The sequence below is a fragment of the Dipodomys merriami genome, unplaced genomic scaffold (assembly GCF_024711535.1).
Source record: "Dipodomys merriami isolate MVZ:Mamm:240054 unplaced genomic scaffold, mDipMer1.0.p SCAF_42, whole genome shotgun sequence".
Taxonomy (NCBI): domain Eukaryota; kingdom Metazoa; phylum Chordata; class Mammalia; order Rodentia; family Heteromyidae; genus Dipodomys; species Dipodomys merriami.
In genome coordinates this window covers 6,648,360-6,665,000 of record NW_027205826.1, presented here as the reverse complement: position 1 = coordinate 6,665,000, position 16,641 = coordinate 6,648,360, and the positions used below count along the sequence as shown (strand labels likewise).

General features: G+C 37.1%; 1 protein-coding gene across 3 annotated transcripts in view; it reads left to right on the top strand.

The window, feature by feature from the left end:
• Positions 1-16,403, top strand: part of LOC138807413 (ATP-binding cassette sub-family A member 6-like) — a 60,173-nt gene extending 43,770 nt beyond the window's left edge. For all 3 annotated transcript variants that reach the window (XM_069993163.1, XM_069993164.1, XM_069993162.1), the window contains 15 exons: positions 187-300; positions 820-939; positions 2,440-2,517; positions 4,119-4,210; positions 5,761-5,881; positions 7,114-7,231; positions 8,326-8,417; positions 8,817-8,995; positions 9,677-9,752; positions 9,836-9,930; positions 11,448-11,567; positions 12,118-12,258; positions 13,335-13,414; positions 15,966-16,021; positions 16,156-16,403. In XM_069993163.1, the coding sequence (XP_069849264.1) occupies positions 187-300; positions 820-939; positions 2,440-2,517; positions 4,119-4,210; positions 5,761-5,881; positions 7,114-7,231; positions 8,326-8,417; positions 8,817-8,995; positions 9,677-9,752; positions 9,836-9,930; positions 11,448-11,567; positions 12,118-12,258; positions 13,335-13,414; positions 15,966-16,021; positions 16,156-16,254 (1,581 nt within the window). In that variant the 3' untranslated portion in view covers positions 16,255-16,403. The remainder of the gene's footprint in view (positions 1-186; positions 301-819; positions 940-2,439; positions 2,518-4,118; positions 4,211-5,760; positions 5,882-7,113; positions 7,232-8,325; positions 8,418-8,816; positions 8,996-9,676; positions 9,753-9,835; positions 9,931-11,447; positions 11,568-12,117; positions 12,259-13,334; positions 13,415-15,965; positions 16,022-16,155) is intronic.
• The last annotated feature ends 238 nt before the right edge of the window (positions 16,404-16,641 follow it).

The following is a 16,641-nucleotide window of genomic DNA, read 5'->3' as shown; positions in this document are numbered from 1 at the left end:
GCATATTATATAAACCAACTGAAAATAAATGTTAATATTGCTAGTTTGTATAATTGAGCTGATGTCTTCATGCACAAAAATGCAAAATACATGTACAATAAACTATCTTTGAATGTTTGTAATTTTAAGTTATTCCTCAAATGATATTTCATTTTTTGACTGAGATACTATTTGAATTATCTTTAGGTTGCTTATTCTTTTGGTTATTCAACTTCTCTGATCTCCTTGACATATGTGATATCATTTACATTTTGCAAGAGGAAGAAAAACAGCAGCCTCTGGTCACTTTGCTTTTGTATTGTAAGTCCACACATATGTGTAGAAGATGGTGATTTTAAACTTTCAGTGGAATATATACTCATTTGCTTTGAGATGTGGGAAAATTTGATATAGTTTGAACTCCAATATCTCAAATGTAAATCCAGAAATTTTTGAGAGCTGACATGGTACCACAAATGAAAAATGTCACACCTGACTTGTGATGGGTTGTATTCAAATGAAGATATATACTACAATTTATTCAGTGTTCCCAGTAGACCATGGAATGCTATACATATTCACACACTATATAAAAATCATATTATGTAACATATATGTATATACCCACACATATACAAATAAGTGAATATATATAGTATATATGAAACAAATCAATTTTGTGTTGACTTTGGTTCCATTCCAGTGCATCACATGAAATATTCCAAAATCTCAAAAAAAGTCTAAAATCTAAAACATTTCTGGGTCAAGTATTCCAAATAGAAGAAACTCAAACCTGAACTTCACTATGTCTGAAGTAATATGTTTGGACTTTCTTTGTAGTTCTTTATAATCACCGTCTACTTCTGGACAGTCTTTTCCTTGGACCTAAGTATACTCATTCCCAGCATGATATTGATTCCTACCACTTCCTTGTGTGGATATCTATTCTTTGTGGCAGAGGTAAGGGATGCTATCATCTGTGGGAATAGGGAATACCTATAAAAGGGCATGTGGGATTTCTTTGTGATGACTAAAATATTTTGAAGTTGAACTGTGGTAATAATTACATAGCAAATTATAAAATGTCCTGATGTTGTAGACTTAAAATGAATAAATTTTGTGTCATGAAATTGAATTTTAGTACAATTTTTTGGTGGTGGTGTTTTTTTTTGTTTTTGTTTTTTGTTTTGTTGTTGTTGTTTATTTTTTTTTGCCTGTCATGGGGCTTGAACTCAGGGCCTGGCCACTATCTCTGACTTTCTTTGGCTCAAGGCTAGTGCCCTACCACTTGAGCTACAGCACAACTTCAGGTGTTTTTTTGTTTTTGTTTTTGTTTTTTTTCTGTTTATGTGGTACTGAGGAATCAAACTGAGGCTTTGTGCATGCTAGGCAAGCACTCTACAACTGAGCCACATTCCCAGCCCTCGTACAGTTTTTTTTAAAGCTTTGTCCTGTTTATGTAAAATACAGACGCTGTTAAATACTATTCATTCAAATGCTCTATTGAATATAGCTTTTAATTGAACACAATGCTAACAAAGGGGAAAGGCAAAGTACCAAGGGAGAACATGCAAAGTGTTGCAGATGCATTTTGAAGTCAATTATGGAAAGTGACGTTTAATACATTCCTAAAGGATGGGTAACAAATAAGTAGTGGGAGAGTTAAACAGGCAGTAAATACATTCTACAGAAGTAAACAAAAGCATTAGATTTGAAAACAAATCACAAATTGTTAGGGAGACTGAATGTGGTCAAAGTGGAGAGAAGTATACAAGAAGCCAGGGCAGGATAGCTGAAGTCAAGAACACACTTTTGGGGACCCTGCGCTAGCCTACACGAAATAGTTTTAAAGAAAGTATGAGGTAACATTATTTGTGTTGTAGAGGAACTGGGAAGGCCTTCCATCTGTCAAAATATGTTCCCCTGAGCTTAGCAATAACAGGAATTCTTGATTATAAACTTATCCCCATGGTAAAAGTGTTTGCTTTTTAAGACCTAAGTGTACATGCAAGGTGAAATAAATTTAGGTAAAACTTCCACATCTAATATAGGAGGAATGAGGTGGGTTTTTTTAAATTGAGTTGACTGATGAAAAAGGAATAACATAAGAAATTACTTATGAGTGCTTAGCATTGGGGAAAGACTAGTCTTTACAAATTATCTTGTATGGATATTTGGGACAAATATTTTAAACATTTAAATATTTCAATTGATTTTCAGCAAATATTTTGGTTTTAAACCCAAGGACTTTTTGAAAATTGGAATAGAACAGACAGACATGTGTTACTTGCTCATCAAAAAACAGAACTGAACAGAAGGATTTCTTTCCTGAAGGAAAATTGCCTCCATACACCCAGCAGAATTAAACTTAATGAAGAAAAATGTTAAATATCATATTACTTAAATGATCATCATAAAGCTGATACAATTTTCACATAGGCATCTTTTTGGTGTTTTCAGAGATCCTACTATTACTCCAGAGAACTTCCTGAAGTAGTATTTGACATTAGAGGAACTGATTTGCTAATCTGCCTAATAGTAAGAAATTTTTTCTATATCTCTATTATATTATTATATAATAATTATTCTATGTTATAGAATTGTAATTATATTGCAATAATATAATATGTTGTTATATAATATCTATCTATATATTATATTATTATCTATTATCTTTTGGGGTAGATATCATTTATTACAACTTTTTGATCTTGTCTGAAGTGAGCCCACTCTCAAAGTATTTTCAATATTAATCTTAGGAATAACATTAATTAGAATGCATTTTACTCATAAATTGCTTTCTTTTTTTTTTTTTTTTGTCAGTCGTGGGACTTGAACTCTGGGCCTGGGCACTGTCCCTCAGGTCTTCAGCTCAAGGCGAGTGCTCTACCACTTGAGCTACAGCGCCACTTCCAGTTTTCTGGTGGTTTATTGGAGATAGGAGTCTCGCGGTCTCTCCTGCCCGGGCTGGCTTTGAACCGCGATCCTCAGCCTCCTGAGTAGCTAGGATTACAGGCGTGAGCCACCAGCGCCCGGCTTATAAATTGCTTTCTTGAGTTGAAACTCCTTTGTACAATTACTTAACAATAAGGAGTAATAATTATAATTAAAATCTAATAAGGTTAAATGTAAATATGGTCTCAGATAAAATGATGACTATCAGATGTAATTTTAAATGTCAAAGTCTCTCTCACACACACATATACACATCCAGAATTTGATACAGAATTTTTGTTTACTTATCTTGTTTACTGCTTACTCCTAAATTTGAGAGAGCTTGTAGAAAGTGCAACTGCAATAGATATTAAAAATTTACCTTGTAGATGAAAAGGCAAAAGGTGACTTCTAACAATAAAAGGAGTTAATGACAATGTTGACATATTTAGGCCAAAGAAAGCAACTACTTTTAAGTTGTGTAAATATTGTGCTAGTCATAAAAACTAACATAGACTGAAATCCTTGCCCTTGGAGACTTTATGTTCTGATGAACATAGGTATTAAATTAAGTAAATACAATGTAAATACAATGTGCTAAGTGGATTGTTAAGAAGGGCTTGGAGAAGAACATTCCATTAGGAAGCAGCACGAGTGAGCTTGGCTTGTTCAGGGTCATCCCGGTATGATTTAGCAGTGAGCAAGAGGAAGGTAATAAGAAAGATAGTTAAGAGTAATAAAGTCTGGGTCACCTTATACAACTTTGAGGGATGAAGGATGCATTGCAATGCTAAACAAAGTGACATGATCAGACCTATATATGGGAAGATTAGTTGTGGTTACTGCAATGAAAGTAGATGTATAGGACATAAATATCATAACCAGGTAGGAATGTGTTGCCATAATCTAGATGTGATATAATATCCAGAACTTGGGTAAAGGTAGAAAATACTTAAGTTATGGGTAATTTTGAAGATGGAGTATATAGAATTTACTAGCAAGACTGCATGTGGGTTTTGAGCCAAAAGTAAGGAAACAAGTTCAACTTGATTGTGATTGGATAGCTAGTTTTCTTATTCAATTTATACCAATTCATGACTGCTATTTTATCTGAGGACAATCAAAACATCACCAATTTTCCCTCAAGTGTTTAAATTATATTTGTAAATTTACACTTAAATAAAGCTGTTTTTCTTTTCTTCTAGCCTTTCTTCCAGACTTTGGTATTTATTTTTGTTCTAAGATGGATGGAACTAAAATATGGAAAGAAAGTAATACGCAAGGATCCTATTTTCAGGTAGCAATAATACTTAATTCCATATTTAATGTCATAGTTGAATATTCCTAGATAGTGTATGATTGACTTATCAATATGGATTGATATTTATAATGTAGATTGTGTGATACTAGGTATTATGGGTATCAGTGGGTTTTTTTTTCTTACAGCCAAGAAATAGAACTCTTAAAAATATTAGTGTCACTAAGCTGCTGAGGGGAAGTTTTAGTTTTTCAAAAATGGTATCTAACTGAATGTGCTATTCTCCCATCCAAGGTAGTATATGCCCTTAAACAGAAGAGAGGATGTAGATTTGGCTTAGCTACAGAGTTTAGAGTATTTCACAAAGAGAGGGATTCTGGAAAGAGTGCACAACAAAACAAATTTCTGATGTGATTAAGTTTGACTTAAGATGAGCAAAGGAAATGGAAATGAGTTGAATTTTCAATAGGAAGTAGCAGTACTTGTAATAAGCTCAAAAGAGTCTGAGATGCTTACAAGAATGACAGAAACACCAAGAAGGGAATTCCAGCTAGCAGGATGGAAGTTATTCTCAAAAGCCTAAGCAACATTGATATAGCCATAATCAGGAGCTATTTATTGAGGGAGAGGACATGGTAAAATCACATGGACACTGACTTTTGATATACTTTTGACGACTAAATTTTTTTTATTGTGAAAATACCGTACAGAGGTGTTACAATTACATGGGCAAGATAATGAGTACATTTCTTATCAAGCATTGTAGCCTACTCCTTTGTTTCCCCTTCTCATCCCTTCCCATCCTCCCCCCGCCCCCCCCCCCACCCAATCCTCCCTGCTCCCCTCTTCCCCCCACCCCCGCAACAAAGTTGTAAAATTTGTTTTCAACATAAGGACTTGTACATCTCATTGTTGCAATGGGCCCATCTGTATCCCTGTTTAAACTATTTGTTTTTCCCCTTCCCCTCCACAAATTATACCAACATCAAATACAGTGAAAGCAGGGGTTATACAGTGGGGGAGGGACATACAAAGCAACAAAGAAATAATCTTATAAATGTGTTAGAAACAATCACATGAAAGAAAAACATTTGAATACATATCTTAGGGTTCATTTCCCTAATATCATCTTATCTGACCTTTTTTGCTTGACTCAGACATATACTATATATTGCAAATAAGGGAAACCATGGGACCTATGTTTCTTTGGGCCTGGCTTACTTCACTTAATATAATTTTTTCCAAGCCTTTCCATTTCCTAACAAATGGGGTAATGTCATTCTTTCTGATGGAGGCATAGAATTCCATTTGCCACATTTTCTTGATCCATTCATCTACTGAGGGGCATCTGGGTTGGTTCCATATCTTAGCTATGGTAAATAATGCTACAATAAACATAGTCGTGCTGGTAGCTTTAGTGTGGTCTTGTTTGTAACATTTGGGTAAATGCCCAAAATTGGGATTGCTGGGTTGTAGGGGAGCTCTATGTGGAGTCTTTTGAGGAACCTCCATACTGCTTTCCAAAGTGGTTGAACAAGTTTACTAGACAACTAAAAATTGACATGCAGCATATTCCATTTTTTCCACAGAATTGCTCCCCAAAGTCGAGATGTTCACCCAAATCCAGAAGAAATTGTGGATGAAGATGAAGATGTTCAAGCAGAAAGAACAAGGACATCAACTGCCCTGACAGTTTCAAACTTAAATGAGGTAGAAAAGCAAATGTAAAATAGGTGCTACTAGAAATATCCAAGAATTTCCCAAAATAGAGTTTGATAGATTGGTGGTTTTTTTTTTTTCTTTTGTCGGTCATGGGGCCTGAACTCTGGGTCTGGGCGCTGTCCCTCAGCTCTTCAGCTCAAGGCTAATGCTCTCCCATTTGAGCCACAGCGCCACTTCCAGCTTTTTCTGCTTTTGTGGTGCTGAGGAATCGAACCCAGGCCCTCATACATGTAAGGCAAGCTCTCTACCACTTAGCCACCTTCCCAGCCCCTGATAGATTGTTTTAAGTTTGCTGTGTGTGTGTGTGTGTGTGTGTGTGTATGTGTATGTGTGTGTCTGTGTGCGTGTGTCTGTGTCTGTGTGTTTGTGTCTGTGTGTGTAAGAGAGATGATCTTGGGATATGAACTCAGACTGGGTGCTGTCCCTAAGCTTTTACCCTCAAGGCTACTGCACAACCACTTGAACTTCAGCTCTGCTTCTGCCTTTTTTTTTTTTTGTCAGTCATGGGGTTTGAACTCTGGGCCTGAGCGCTGTCCCTCAGCTTTTCAGCTCAAGGCTAGCCCTCTACCACTTGAGCCACAGCGCCATTTCTGATTTTCTTGTGGTTTATTGGAGATAAGATTTTCACGGCCTTTCCTGCCCAGGCTGGCGTTGAACTGTGATCTTCAGATCTCAGCCTCCTAAGTAGCTAGGATTACAGGAGTGAGCCACCAGCACCTGGCTGCTTCTGCCTTTGTGGTGGAGATGACTCATAGGGACTTTCCTCAGCCAGCTGGCTTTGAAACACAATCATTAGATCTCAGCCTTCTTAGTAGTTGGGATTACAGACTCAAGCCTGGCAGTTTGGTACGTTTTTATTCTTTAAATACACATACACTTCTTTGGGAGTATCCTAGAAACTAAAAGGACACAAGACATAATGGTTATCTTCTTTTTTTTTTTTTTGAGGTTTTATAATGAGTGCTACAATTTTCAGTCTAAACAAGACCTCATGAGCTGAAGAATTTGAATGAGATTTGATATACAGTGTTGAGCAAAGATTAGGATTTTAAGAGTTCTTATTTTATTTAACACCAATGTTGTGATTAATGTTGAGGTTAGACACTGCTATTCTGGCAGGGATATGCCTTCCATGAAACCATGATGCTTTCTCCTGTTGATATCAATGCCACCTCTGTGTTCAAAACTTTAGAGGAAAACCATGCTGTCATCTTTTCTAGAAGCCAATCATAATTGCCAGCAGTCTACATAAAGAGTATGCAGTTCAGAAGAAAAGATGCTTTACAAAGTCAAAGAAGAAAATAGCAACCAGAAATATCTCTTTCTGTGTTAACAAAGGTTTGGAGTGATTGTTTATAAAATAATCTTTTTAAAAAAATAAACTTTCATTTTCAGAAGTACTCATGGAATATTTATGCCTTAGGCATCATTTTGCTTGTTGAAGCCTTCATTCATTTCTTCACCCAGCATATGTTTTTTTGAGTGTGTTAGGAACTGGTTTGGACTCTGAGACTCTAATAATGAAGGAATTTGGACAATTTCCTAGTTTTATTTTTGTATTTTACATTCCAGGAGGGGTACTGTGAATATGATAAATTATAAAAATGTATCAAGTATTATATAAGTCATTAAGCATTGAAATATAATAAGTGACATAAATGACTTGCAGCTGTTTGGTCATAGTCTAGACAGGGTGTTTTTGAACAGTGCCATAGAAGTCTAGATGTGGGTGAAAATAAAGTGCTAGCTACATGAGCACCCTAAGAATCAAAGGCACTCAAGGATGAATCTCAGTGAGCATAGCAACACTTCTGGAGTATTTGGATCTCAAAAAAAAAAAAGAGTCCAATGGATGTGTCTTTGAATGGAATGGATAAAGCCAAAGAGGAAGGCAGGCTAGATTATATACAGATTTAAACAATTTTAAACAATAAAAAATACATAGTTTATATACCAAGGTGGTGGAATGCCATTGGTAGTAGAGGACTTGTGACATCTTTTAGCTAAGATTTTGAAAAGATCACACATTGGCTACTCATGAATTTGGAAAGGGGGTCGGTTATATCAATTAGGTGAAAAGTCATAGTAGTTTTAGCACAGGTGGTTGAATCTGGGGGTGAATGATTCTGATTTCTGAAGTGCAGGAGTCGTCTACTAGAGAAAATATGGGTACATTTCTAGATGAAGCAAGAAATCTCGGGACTGATCTCTTGGCATCAAATTTGTATGTCTTTTGCCAGTATTTTATTAAGTTATAAGGACTTAAGAATATGTTTCCATGACATGAAGTCCATTACACATTATGAATTTGAGAATGACATTCTCTGACATGGGCACAGAGAAGAAATCTTCAGATTCCATGCAAGAAGTAAATTTACGTCAATCTGTATTTTTACTTGTAATACTGATATTCTGATTTTTTTTCCTTTCAGGTGAAATTTTGGGATTGCTAGGACCCAGTGGGGCTGGTAAATCTTCCTCCATTAGGATGATTGCTGGGATCACAAAGCCAACAGCTGGAGAGGTAATAAAAAGAAAACAAAGGGCTTCCATTTCTCAAGTAGAAATTCATGATAAATACAAAGACTATCCATCTGTATAAGGTTGTACTTCCTTTGGTCTTTATACAAATGTTTTTCCTCTTTTATTGATTTTGCTGGGCATGTAATCGTTGATAAAAAGGAGTTGAAATGTCATCAGATGCCAAGTACCTTCTGTTCATCAGATCTTTTCAGGAACTACTTGAAGGGAGAAACCCTGTATCAGTAGATTACATTGTCTTCTATAATAAATATAAAGCAATTTCCAGCCTGTGCTTTTGATGTAACAATTGAGGTACTTACCAGCTGCATGTCAGTTTCATGATAAATTGTGCATCTGGAGAAAAGGTCAAACATCTTTCTAAAGCCTTTTCATTTTGTAGGTGGAACTGAAAGGATTCAGGTCCGTCGCAGGTGACCAGGGAAATAACACAGTCAGCTTCCTGGGCTACTGTCCTCAGGAGAACGTGCTGTGGCCACTCCTGACAACAAAAGAGCACCTGGAGGTGTATGCTGCTGTAAAAGGACTGCAGAAGGGGGAGGCTGCCATTGCCATTTCACGGTATGGCAGGGAGGTCCTGTAGTCCCTTTGTGTGCAGAAGCAGGGTGCCTTGTTCGATCGATGATGAATCTCTGTGAATGGGAGGCTGAGAAGGGAACGTTAGTGGTAGAACATGGATGGTAGAACAGAATCCTGGATGAGGAGGCTTACAGAGTAAATGTTTAAAATAGCTGACAAGGAATAAGAGAATATAATTATGAATGAATAATCATTTATTTTTTCTAGTGAAAGATTATCTGGAAATGGAATCACCATTTTCACTTTCTAATTCAGAATTCAGACTTTTCTTGGAAACTTTTTTGTTGTTGTTGGTCATGAGACTTGAACTGAGAGTCTGGCTGGATGCACAAAACCACTGACCCACAGCTACACTTCCAGTTTTCTGGTAGTTAGTTTGAGTTAAGAGTCTCATGAACTTTCTTGCATCCCCTCATATCTTGGCCTCCTGAGTAGCTAGGAATACAGGCATGAGCCACCAGTGCCTAGCTTCTTTAAAACCTTTCTATTAAATGAAAAATATGTCATGTTACAAAATAGTTATTTTTCTTTCGTCATGACTTAGAATTTGGGAAAATACTTCCAAGCTTCCTTTTGGTGCTGTTATAGTTATATATGCTTGCATTTACAAAAAATCCTCTATTAACCTGGTATTCTCATCCTGTTATTTTTAAAAAAAATCAGATTAGTGAATGGTTTCAGGCTACATGATCAGCTGAATGTTCCAGTGCAGAAATTGGCTACTGGGGCCGCAAGAAAGGTATGTGTTCTACTTGATACTTATCTGAAGGCTGGCCTCAGAAATGCCCCTGAAGCAAACAGGGGCATTTCTGTTCATTACAGCTGTGTTTTGTGCTGAGTATCTTGGGAGATTCACCTATCCTGCTTCTGGATGAACCTTCAATTGGCATAGATCTAACAGAGCAGCAACAAATGTGGTGAGTATTATTAGAATCCTCAGACCCTTGAGTATCAACATTATGTGAAGTTACATCCATAAACTGATTTGGAATACCAGTCATCAAACCCATTGGTTCTTGATTCAGTACAGATTGTGTTAATCAGGTGCTCTAGTTTGGTTTTTGAATATCCCTAGAATGTGGTGCTTTTGAGTGATGGTAGAAAGTTTGGGGCCTAGTGTGGGGAAGTGAGGTCAGATGCAGAGATAACCCTTGAAGGAGATACTGGGATTCTGGGTCCTCTTCTCTTTCTTCTTGTTTCTTGGCTATCATCCACGTGCTCACCAACATGGAGTTCTGCTTTAACACAGCCCATGTGATGTAATCAACTAACCATGTTCTTTAGCCTCTAGAATTATGGGCCAAAATAAAGTATTCCTTCTTTTAGGTTGATTATTACCGATATCTTGTCACTGTGACAGTCATTCCATCAGCTACTGGTATAACAAATCACTGAAACCATCAACTTACAAAGAGGAAAGGTTCATTTAGTTCATGTTCAATGGTGCTGTTGGTTTGAGCCTGTGGCAAGACAAGCACATCATGGCAGCAGCACACAGCAGAGCAAAACAGATCCCTTCACAAGCCAGAGAACAAACTAGTGAGGACTCGTGGTCCCACAGTCTTGTAGCATCTGCCCCAAAGTGACCTAAAGACCTCCCATTAGGACCCACCTCTTAAAAACCACCACCCTAGAGACCAAGTCTTTTAACACATGGGTCTTTAGGAGATATCAAGATCCAGACTATAGTTGAAGTAATTCATATTAAACAAAAATTTAACAGATAATGATCTAATCCTTATCACATTCCTCTAGTACTGAGGTTTAAAAACTACTCTTAAGGATTTTGCAGTAATTTTTAAGGTATTTTAGGTATTAACTTCGCTTCTTTTGTGACTGAGATATCTACAACTCTTCATTTTCTTCTTGTATTCCTAAAGAATATTAACTTGCTGATGTAACATCCCAATTTCCTTCTCCCCCTTTTATTTGCCAAAATTATTTACCCAATTCAACAGATTCCAAATTCTTATGTCTGAATTACTCTTTGGACTATTAACATCTTAAATCCAGTTGTGAATTAGTGACCATTCAGTGTTTTTTCCAGTTTAAAGAGAATCTTTGTTGTGGAAGTTCATGTAAAAATAGAAAGATCATTTATTAATTCATTATGCCCATCACTTAGTTCTAAGAGCCATCACTAAGCCATATCTATATCTCCATCCACTTCCTTTCCTGTTTTCTAATTGTTTTGAAGGAAATACCATATTTCAATGAATATTTCCAAAAGCGTCTATTTAACCAAATACAGTGCCATTCGTTCATCTGAAAAATACTGGAAACTTTTTTCACATTACCAAAAAGTCTTTGATTTTTGAATTAAAGTCTGTACATGACTCACAAATTATTTTACATATGAAATTCCTACCCCCTCTCTTATTGTTGTTCTGCACTTTTTTATTTTGCATGCTATTCATTTCTCAACTCACTTCAGGCAGGCTATTCGGACAGCTGTTAAAAACACAGAACAATGTATTCTCCTGACTACCCACAACCTGACTGAGGCTGAGGCTCTCTGTGACCGGGTGACCATCATGGTTTCTGGAAAGCTGAGGTGGGTGTCTCTCCAGAATGCTTATGTTGCAACGAAAATGAAACTCTGCAGGGAAAAGCAACTCACTATGAGCATCTAGCACCTTTTTTTTTTTTTTTTTGGCTTCTTTACTGATACTCTCCTACCTCCTTGGAAATTAAAGAATAGTACCAAAAAAAGTAAGGAGAAGCCAGGAGTGGTGATTCACACCAATAATCCTAGCTATGTGGGAGGTGGACATCAGAAGGATGATGGTTCAAAGCCAGCCTTGGCAAAGAGTTCACAAGATTTCATTTCTACCAATTAAAAACTAGGCTTGGTGACAAGTCCCTACCATCCCAACTATTCAGGAAATATAAACAAGAGGGTTATAATCCAGGCCACCTACACAAAACTTGAGACCCAATTTGAAAAATATGAGGAGCTTAAAGGGTTGGAGTTGTGGCTGAAGTGCTAGAGAGCCTGCCTAGCAAGTTTGAGGTCTTAAGTTCATAAAAAAAAACCTCAGTACTGCCAAAACAAATATTAAGGACAGTATTTTTTTCTTTCATGTTCTTCATCTTGCTCATAGATGCATCGGCACCATCCCACACCTGAAAAGGAAATTTGGCAAGGAGTACATTCTAGAAGTAAAAGTGAAGGAGGCTACTCAAGTGCCATCAGTCCACATGGAGATTGTGAAGCTTTTCCCACAGGCTGCAAAACAAGAAAGGTAAAAAGAACTTTTGACTGCGGAGAGGGAAGGATGCTTTGACACATTGTGGATTCTCCTTTGTTCTGTGAAAAATACTTCCGACCTCAAAAAGTGAGTTGTTGATTTCTCTAGATTATAAAGAATTTGTGAGATACCCAAAAAGCTATGATCTCACCCCTGTCCCACCAATACAGGAAACAAACATCAATTGAGATAAAGGGTCTCCACTTAATGGAATTCACCTGCTTCAAATGGGGCATAACAAGGACTTGTGTGTGTGTCCGTATGTGTGTGTACACAATATGTGTTCATTTATATAAGTCTGCATTACCAGAGGGAGAGCAAGAAGATGGAAACATGTACCAACTTTACAATTCCTTAGAAGGATAAGTACATCAGCAAAATGAGGCATAAAGATTACTATTTCTATTTTAGCACAATATAAATTTAATAGGTATCTATGGTATATGTCAGTACACAAAACACAATCCTGCTCTGAAGAGAAGCCAGTCTTGTAGCTCTGATTAGTCTTATGGCCACCTGGAAGAGCTATTATTTGGATTGATATAAGAATAGAGCATGAATTGGTACAGGCAGAAGTAGCACAGGCAAATGAGATTTATAAATCATTACTTCTGGCTCTTAGAGCCAGAGAAGTTTTTTAAGTCTTCCAAGTTCTTCCTCTATTGTTTTTTCCCATCTCCTCACCTCGTATCTCTTACAAATTAGCTTTCTTCTCTCGACTGAATTCTTATTTGAGATTAGTTCAATTCTGAACTAATTAGAACTAATCAAATTTGAGCTAATCAAAGAGAATCGTATACAATGTCTGTTTACAATAAGTAAATGGTTTGTACAAGCTGAACTTAAAAGTACTCACACTATATCATTGCTAGAAACGTCTGAGACAACTAGTAACCAAAAGTCTTGTAATCTGTTTTCTACTAGTGGATAATTTGGTCTCATATTTAAGCTACACATTAGTTTGTATCAAATTTTATTTTAAAAAGGCAATTGATATTGTCATATTTATTTTTATGCTCATCTTCACCCTGGGAAATGCAGAGTTGAGTATGACATGCTTCTGTTTCTAGGTACCCCTGTTTATTGACCTATAAGCTGCCTGTAGCTGATGTTTACCCTCTATCTAAGGCCTTTCACAAATTAGAAGCAGGTAAGGATGACTATTTTAAACAAAACTTTTGAGGTGTCAGTTTGTATTTGGATAAATCATTTAATGGGACATAACTGCCTAATATATACATACATATATATATTGGTCAATCGTGGGGCTTGAACTCTGGGCCTGGCGCTGTCCCTCAGCTCTTCAGCTCAAGGTGAACGAACCTTGAAATATGACTCTGCTCCTCCTATTCTTCCCTTACATGTCTACCTCCTTCCCACTTCCTTCATCAGTTGATATCACTTTCTATTTACTAGTAAAATATAAAAAACAATAGAGGGGGCTGGGAAGGTGGCTCAGTGGTAGAGCACTTGCCCTGCAGGCCTGAGGCCCTGGGTTCGATTCCTCAGCACCACAGAAGCAAAAAGAAAAAAGCCGGAAGTGGCACTGTGGCTCAAGTGGTAGAGCGCTAGCCTTGAGCTGAAGAGCTGAGGGACAGTGCCCAGGCCCAGAGTTCAGGCCCCACAACCGGACCCAAAAAAAAAAAAAAACAATAGAAATAACTTCTGCTTATCCTTCAACCTTCTAGTATCTGTGCCAGTGTATTTGGCTTTCCTGTTATTTTAAGTGATAATTAAGGATAATTGTGCAAAACTCTGCTTGCTACCTGAAATTGTCCACTCTCTCTTTGGTCAGCATCTTTCTGCTTTCATCTGGATCATCCCTCCGTCAATGAGTATTTTCTCAGCCCCATGTGGTAGTGAAGAGCTCAGGCTTTAGAGCCAATCTTATTTTGTTCCTACTCCAGCGTTGCTGCCTACTAGCTGGTTACCTAATCCCGGCATATCTAGATGCCACATTTCTGCAATGAGGGATAGTATCAGTGTTGTCTTGGCCAAATTACTAGGAGAATTAAAGGGTTAAAATTGTCAAGTGTCCAGAACAGTGCCTTGCCCAGGAGTTTTGAAATAGTATGTCAAATCTTTGCTTTGCTCCTTCTACTCTAGCCAGTTAACTTCCTGGTTTTCCCCAAATTTCTCCAGACCCACAAATCCCTGTCTCAGACTTTGCACTTGCAAAGATTTCTGAAAATCTTCCAAAATAGACAGCCTACTAGTTCTATTTGTTCAATATTTTAGGTTGTTGTTCAAACATCCCCTTATTACCACTACCTTGACTAGATAGAGGTGGGGGGAGGAACTCATTTCTACATGCTTTATTTTTCTCTCTATAGCCACTGTTGGTATTTCCCTTATTATATATTTAAGTGATTACAGAGTTGATGCCCATTTTTTTCCTCTGTAATGTGGACACAAAGGTTGAAGCTATTGGCAGTTCCTTTGCTGATATTCTATTCCTAGTATTTAAGAGGTCCTTCCAAATAGGAGATTCAGTGTATAAATGGAAAATGAGAATCTAATTATAAAGGTCATGCAAATATCCTTGTGGGAATGCCCATCAGAGCCTGGATACTATACCCTTTCCATGAGTCCATACCAGGAGATAATCTCCAACTTCCCAGCCAATATAACAAATATTTTACGTGAAAATTTAGGATGGCTAAACAACCTTGTTCCTTGTGTCTGGCAAGAGAAAAATTCAGGCAAGATACCAACATAAATAAAGATGTTAGAAAAGTTTATTAGAAGAGAAATATGGCAGAGAAAGAGAGCACATGGCACAGAGGTACCATGGAAATAGCACTTGAGCCCATCTCGTCTTTCTTGGCTGTCATTCCTTACAGCACTTGACCTTGGGTTAGTGAGAATTGGATGGCTTTCTGATTGGTGGGTCTCTTTTCTGATTCCTGTAAGTTTGTGATGCCAAAGATTTTCTGTCCCATCCTTATCTTCTCATTCTTTTGTAACCCTTTCCTCCCATTTAGTTGTCAGGCAGGCTTTGATTTAAAATCAGTGTATTCTGCCATCTTCAAGTTCTGTAGTCCACAGTTTCCTATTGGCTGCTTTAAAAACAAGCCCTATTATCAAAACCCACCCATGAATCTGCTGAAAGTAATAAGAAAGAACATGAAATGAGACTGAAATCTTCCTCATGCATAAGAATATTAAAATTAAGCTGGGCGCTGGTGGCTCACACCTGTAATCCTAGCTACTCAGGAGGCTGAGATCTGAGGATTAGAGTTAAAGCCAGCCAGGGCAGGAAAGTCCGTGAGACTCTTATCTCCAATTAACCACTAGAAGTGGCGATGTGGCTCAAGCAGTAGAGCGCTCTCCTTGAGCTGAAGAGTGCAGGGACAGCGCCCAAGCCCAGACTTCAAGCCCCACGACCAACCAAAATAAATAAATAAGAATATTAAAATTGTTGGTACAGTTCCTTATGGAAGAAATATATCTCCCTGACACACACCAAATAGCACAGCACGTTATCAAAATATAGTGAGAAAATCCTAATGTCAATATGAATTTAATATATTTATGTTAATTTTCTATGACTATTTTATTTTTCTGTCTGACCAGCATTTGTTTTTATTAAATTGAACTTCTGTTTATATTATACTAATGATTTGCATTCTTAGTTTATATGACTGAAAAAATGCTTGGTAATGAATCATGAGCATATGCACCTACTCTTTTTCTCCCAGTGAAACAAAATTTTAGCCTGGAAGAATATAGCCTCTCTCAGTGCACACTGGAAAAGGTAAGTCAGCTTGTTTGACTTTGTATCATTCTTGAAAATTTTACCTGAAGGCAACTGATGCATTTTCTCTTGTTCATTTGGAAGACATCCAAAGCGCTGATAATTCTTTTCCTCCTTCTTTTCCTCCTACTTAGATATTCTTAGAACTTTCTAAGGAGCAAGAGCTGGAAAGTATTGAAGAAGTTGATAAAACCATGAGATGGAAACACCTTTCTCATTCAGATGAACCTTAAAACCTCAAGCCAAATAATTTTTTGTTCCTATAAAATTACATTTATATAACCTTGAAGTGTGTATAATTAAATAGATCAGCTAACATTAATATCAAACATATATTTTAGGTTTAACCAATAAAGCCAGACATTGATCATTATGAAAAAAACCTACAAGTTTAGACTCTTTTTTTGAAATATCATTATTTCTAATCACTTGACAAAAATTCATTGGCTGAAATACATGAGGACAAACATATTCAATAACCAGAGGCCACGCAGCTACTTTGTACCATTGCATATGAGGGTTTTCTTTGATATACAAGTACAACTCAAAATTCTCTCCCTGAGAGCTTGCCAGAGATTGTGCTGGCATCCAGAGGGTCAGGAGGCCTTTGGACTCACCAA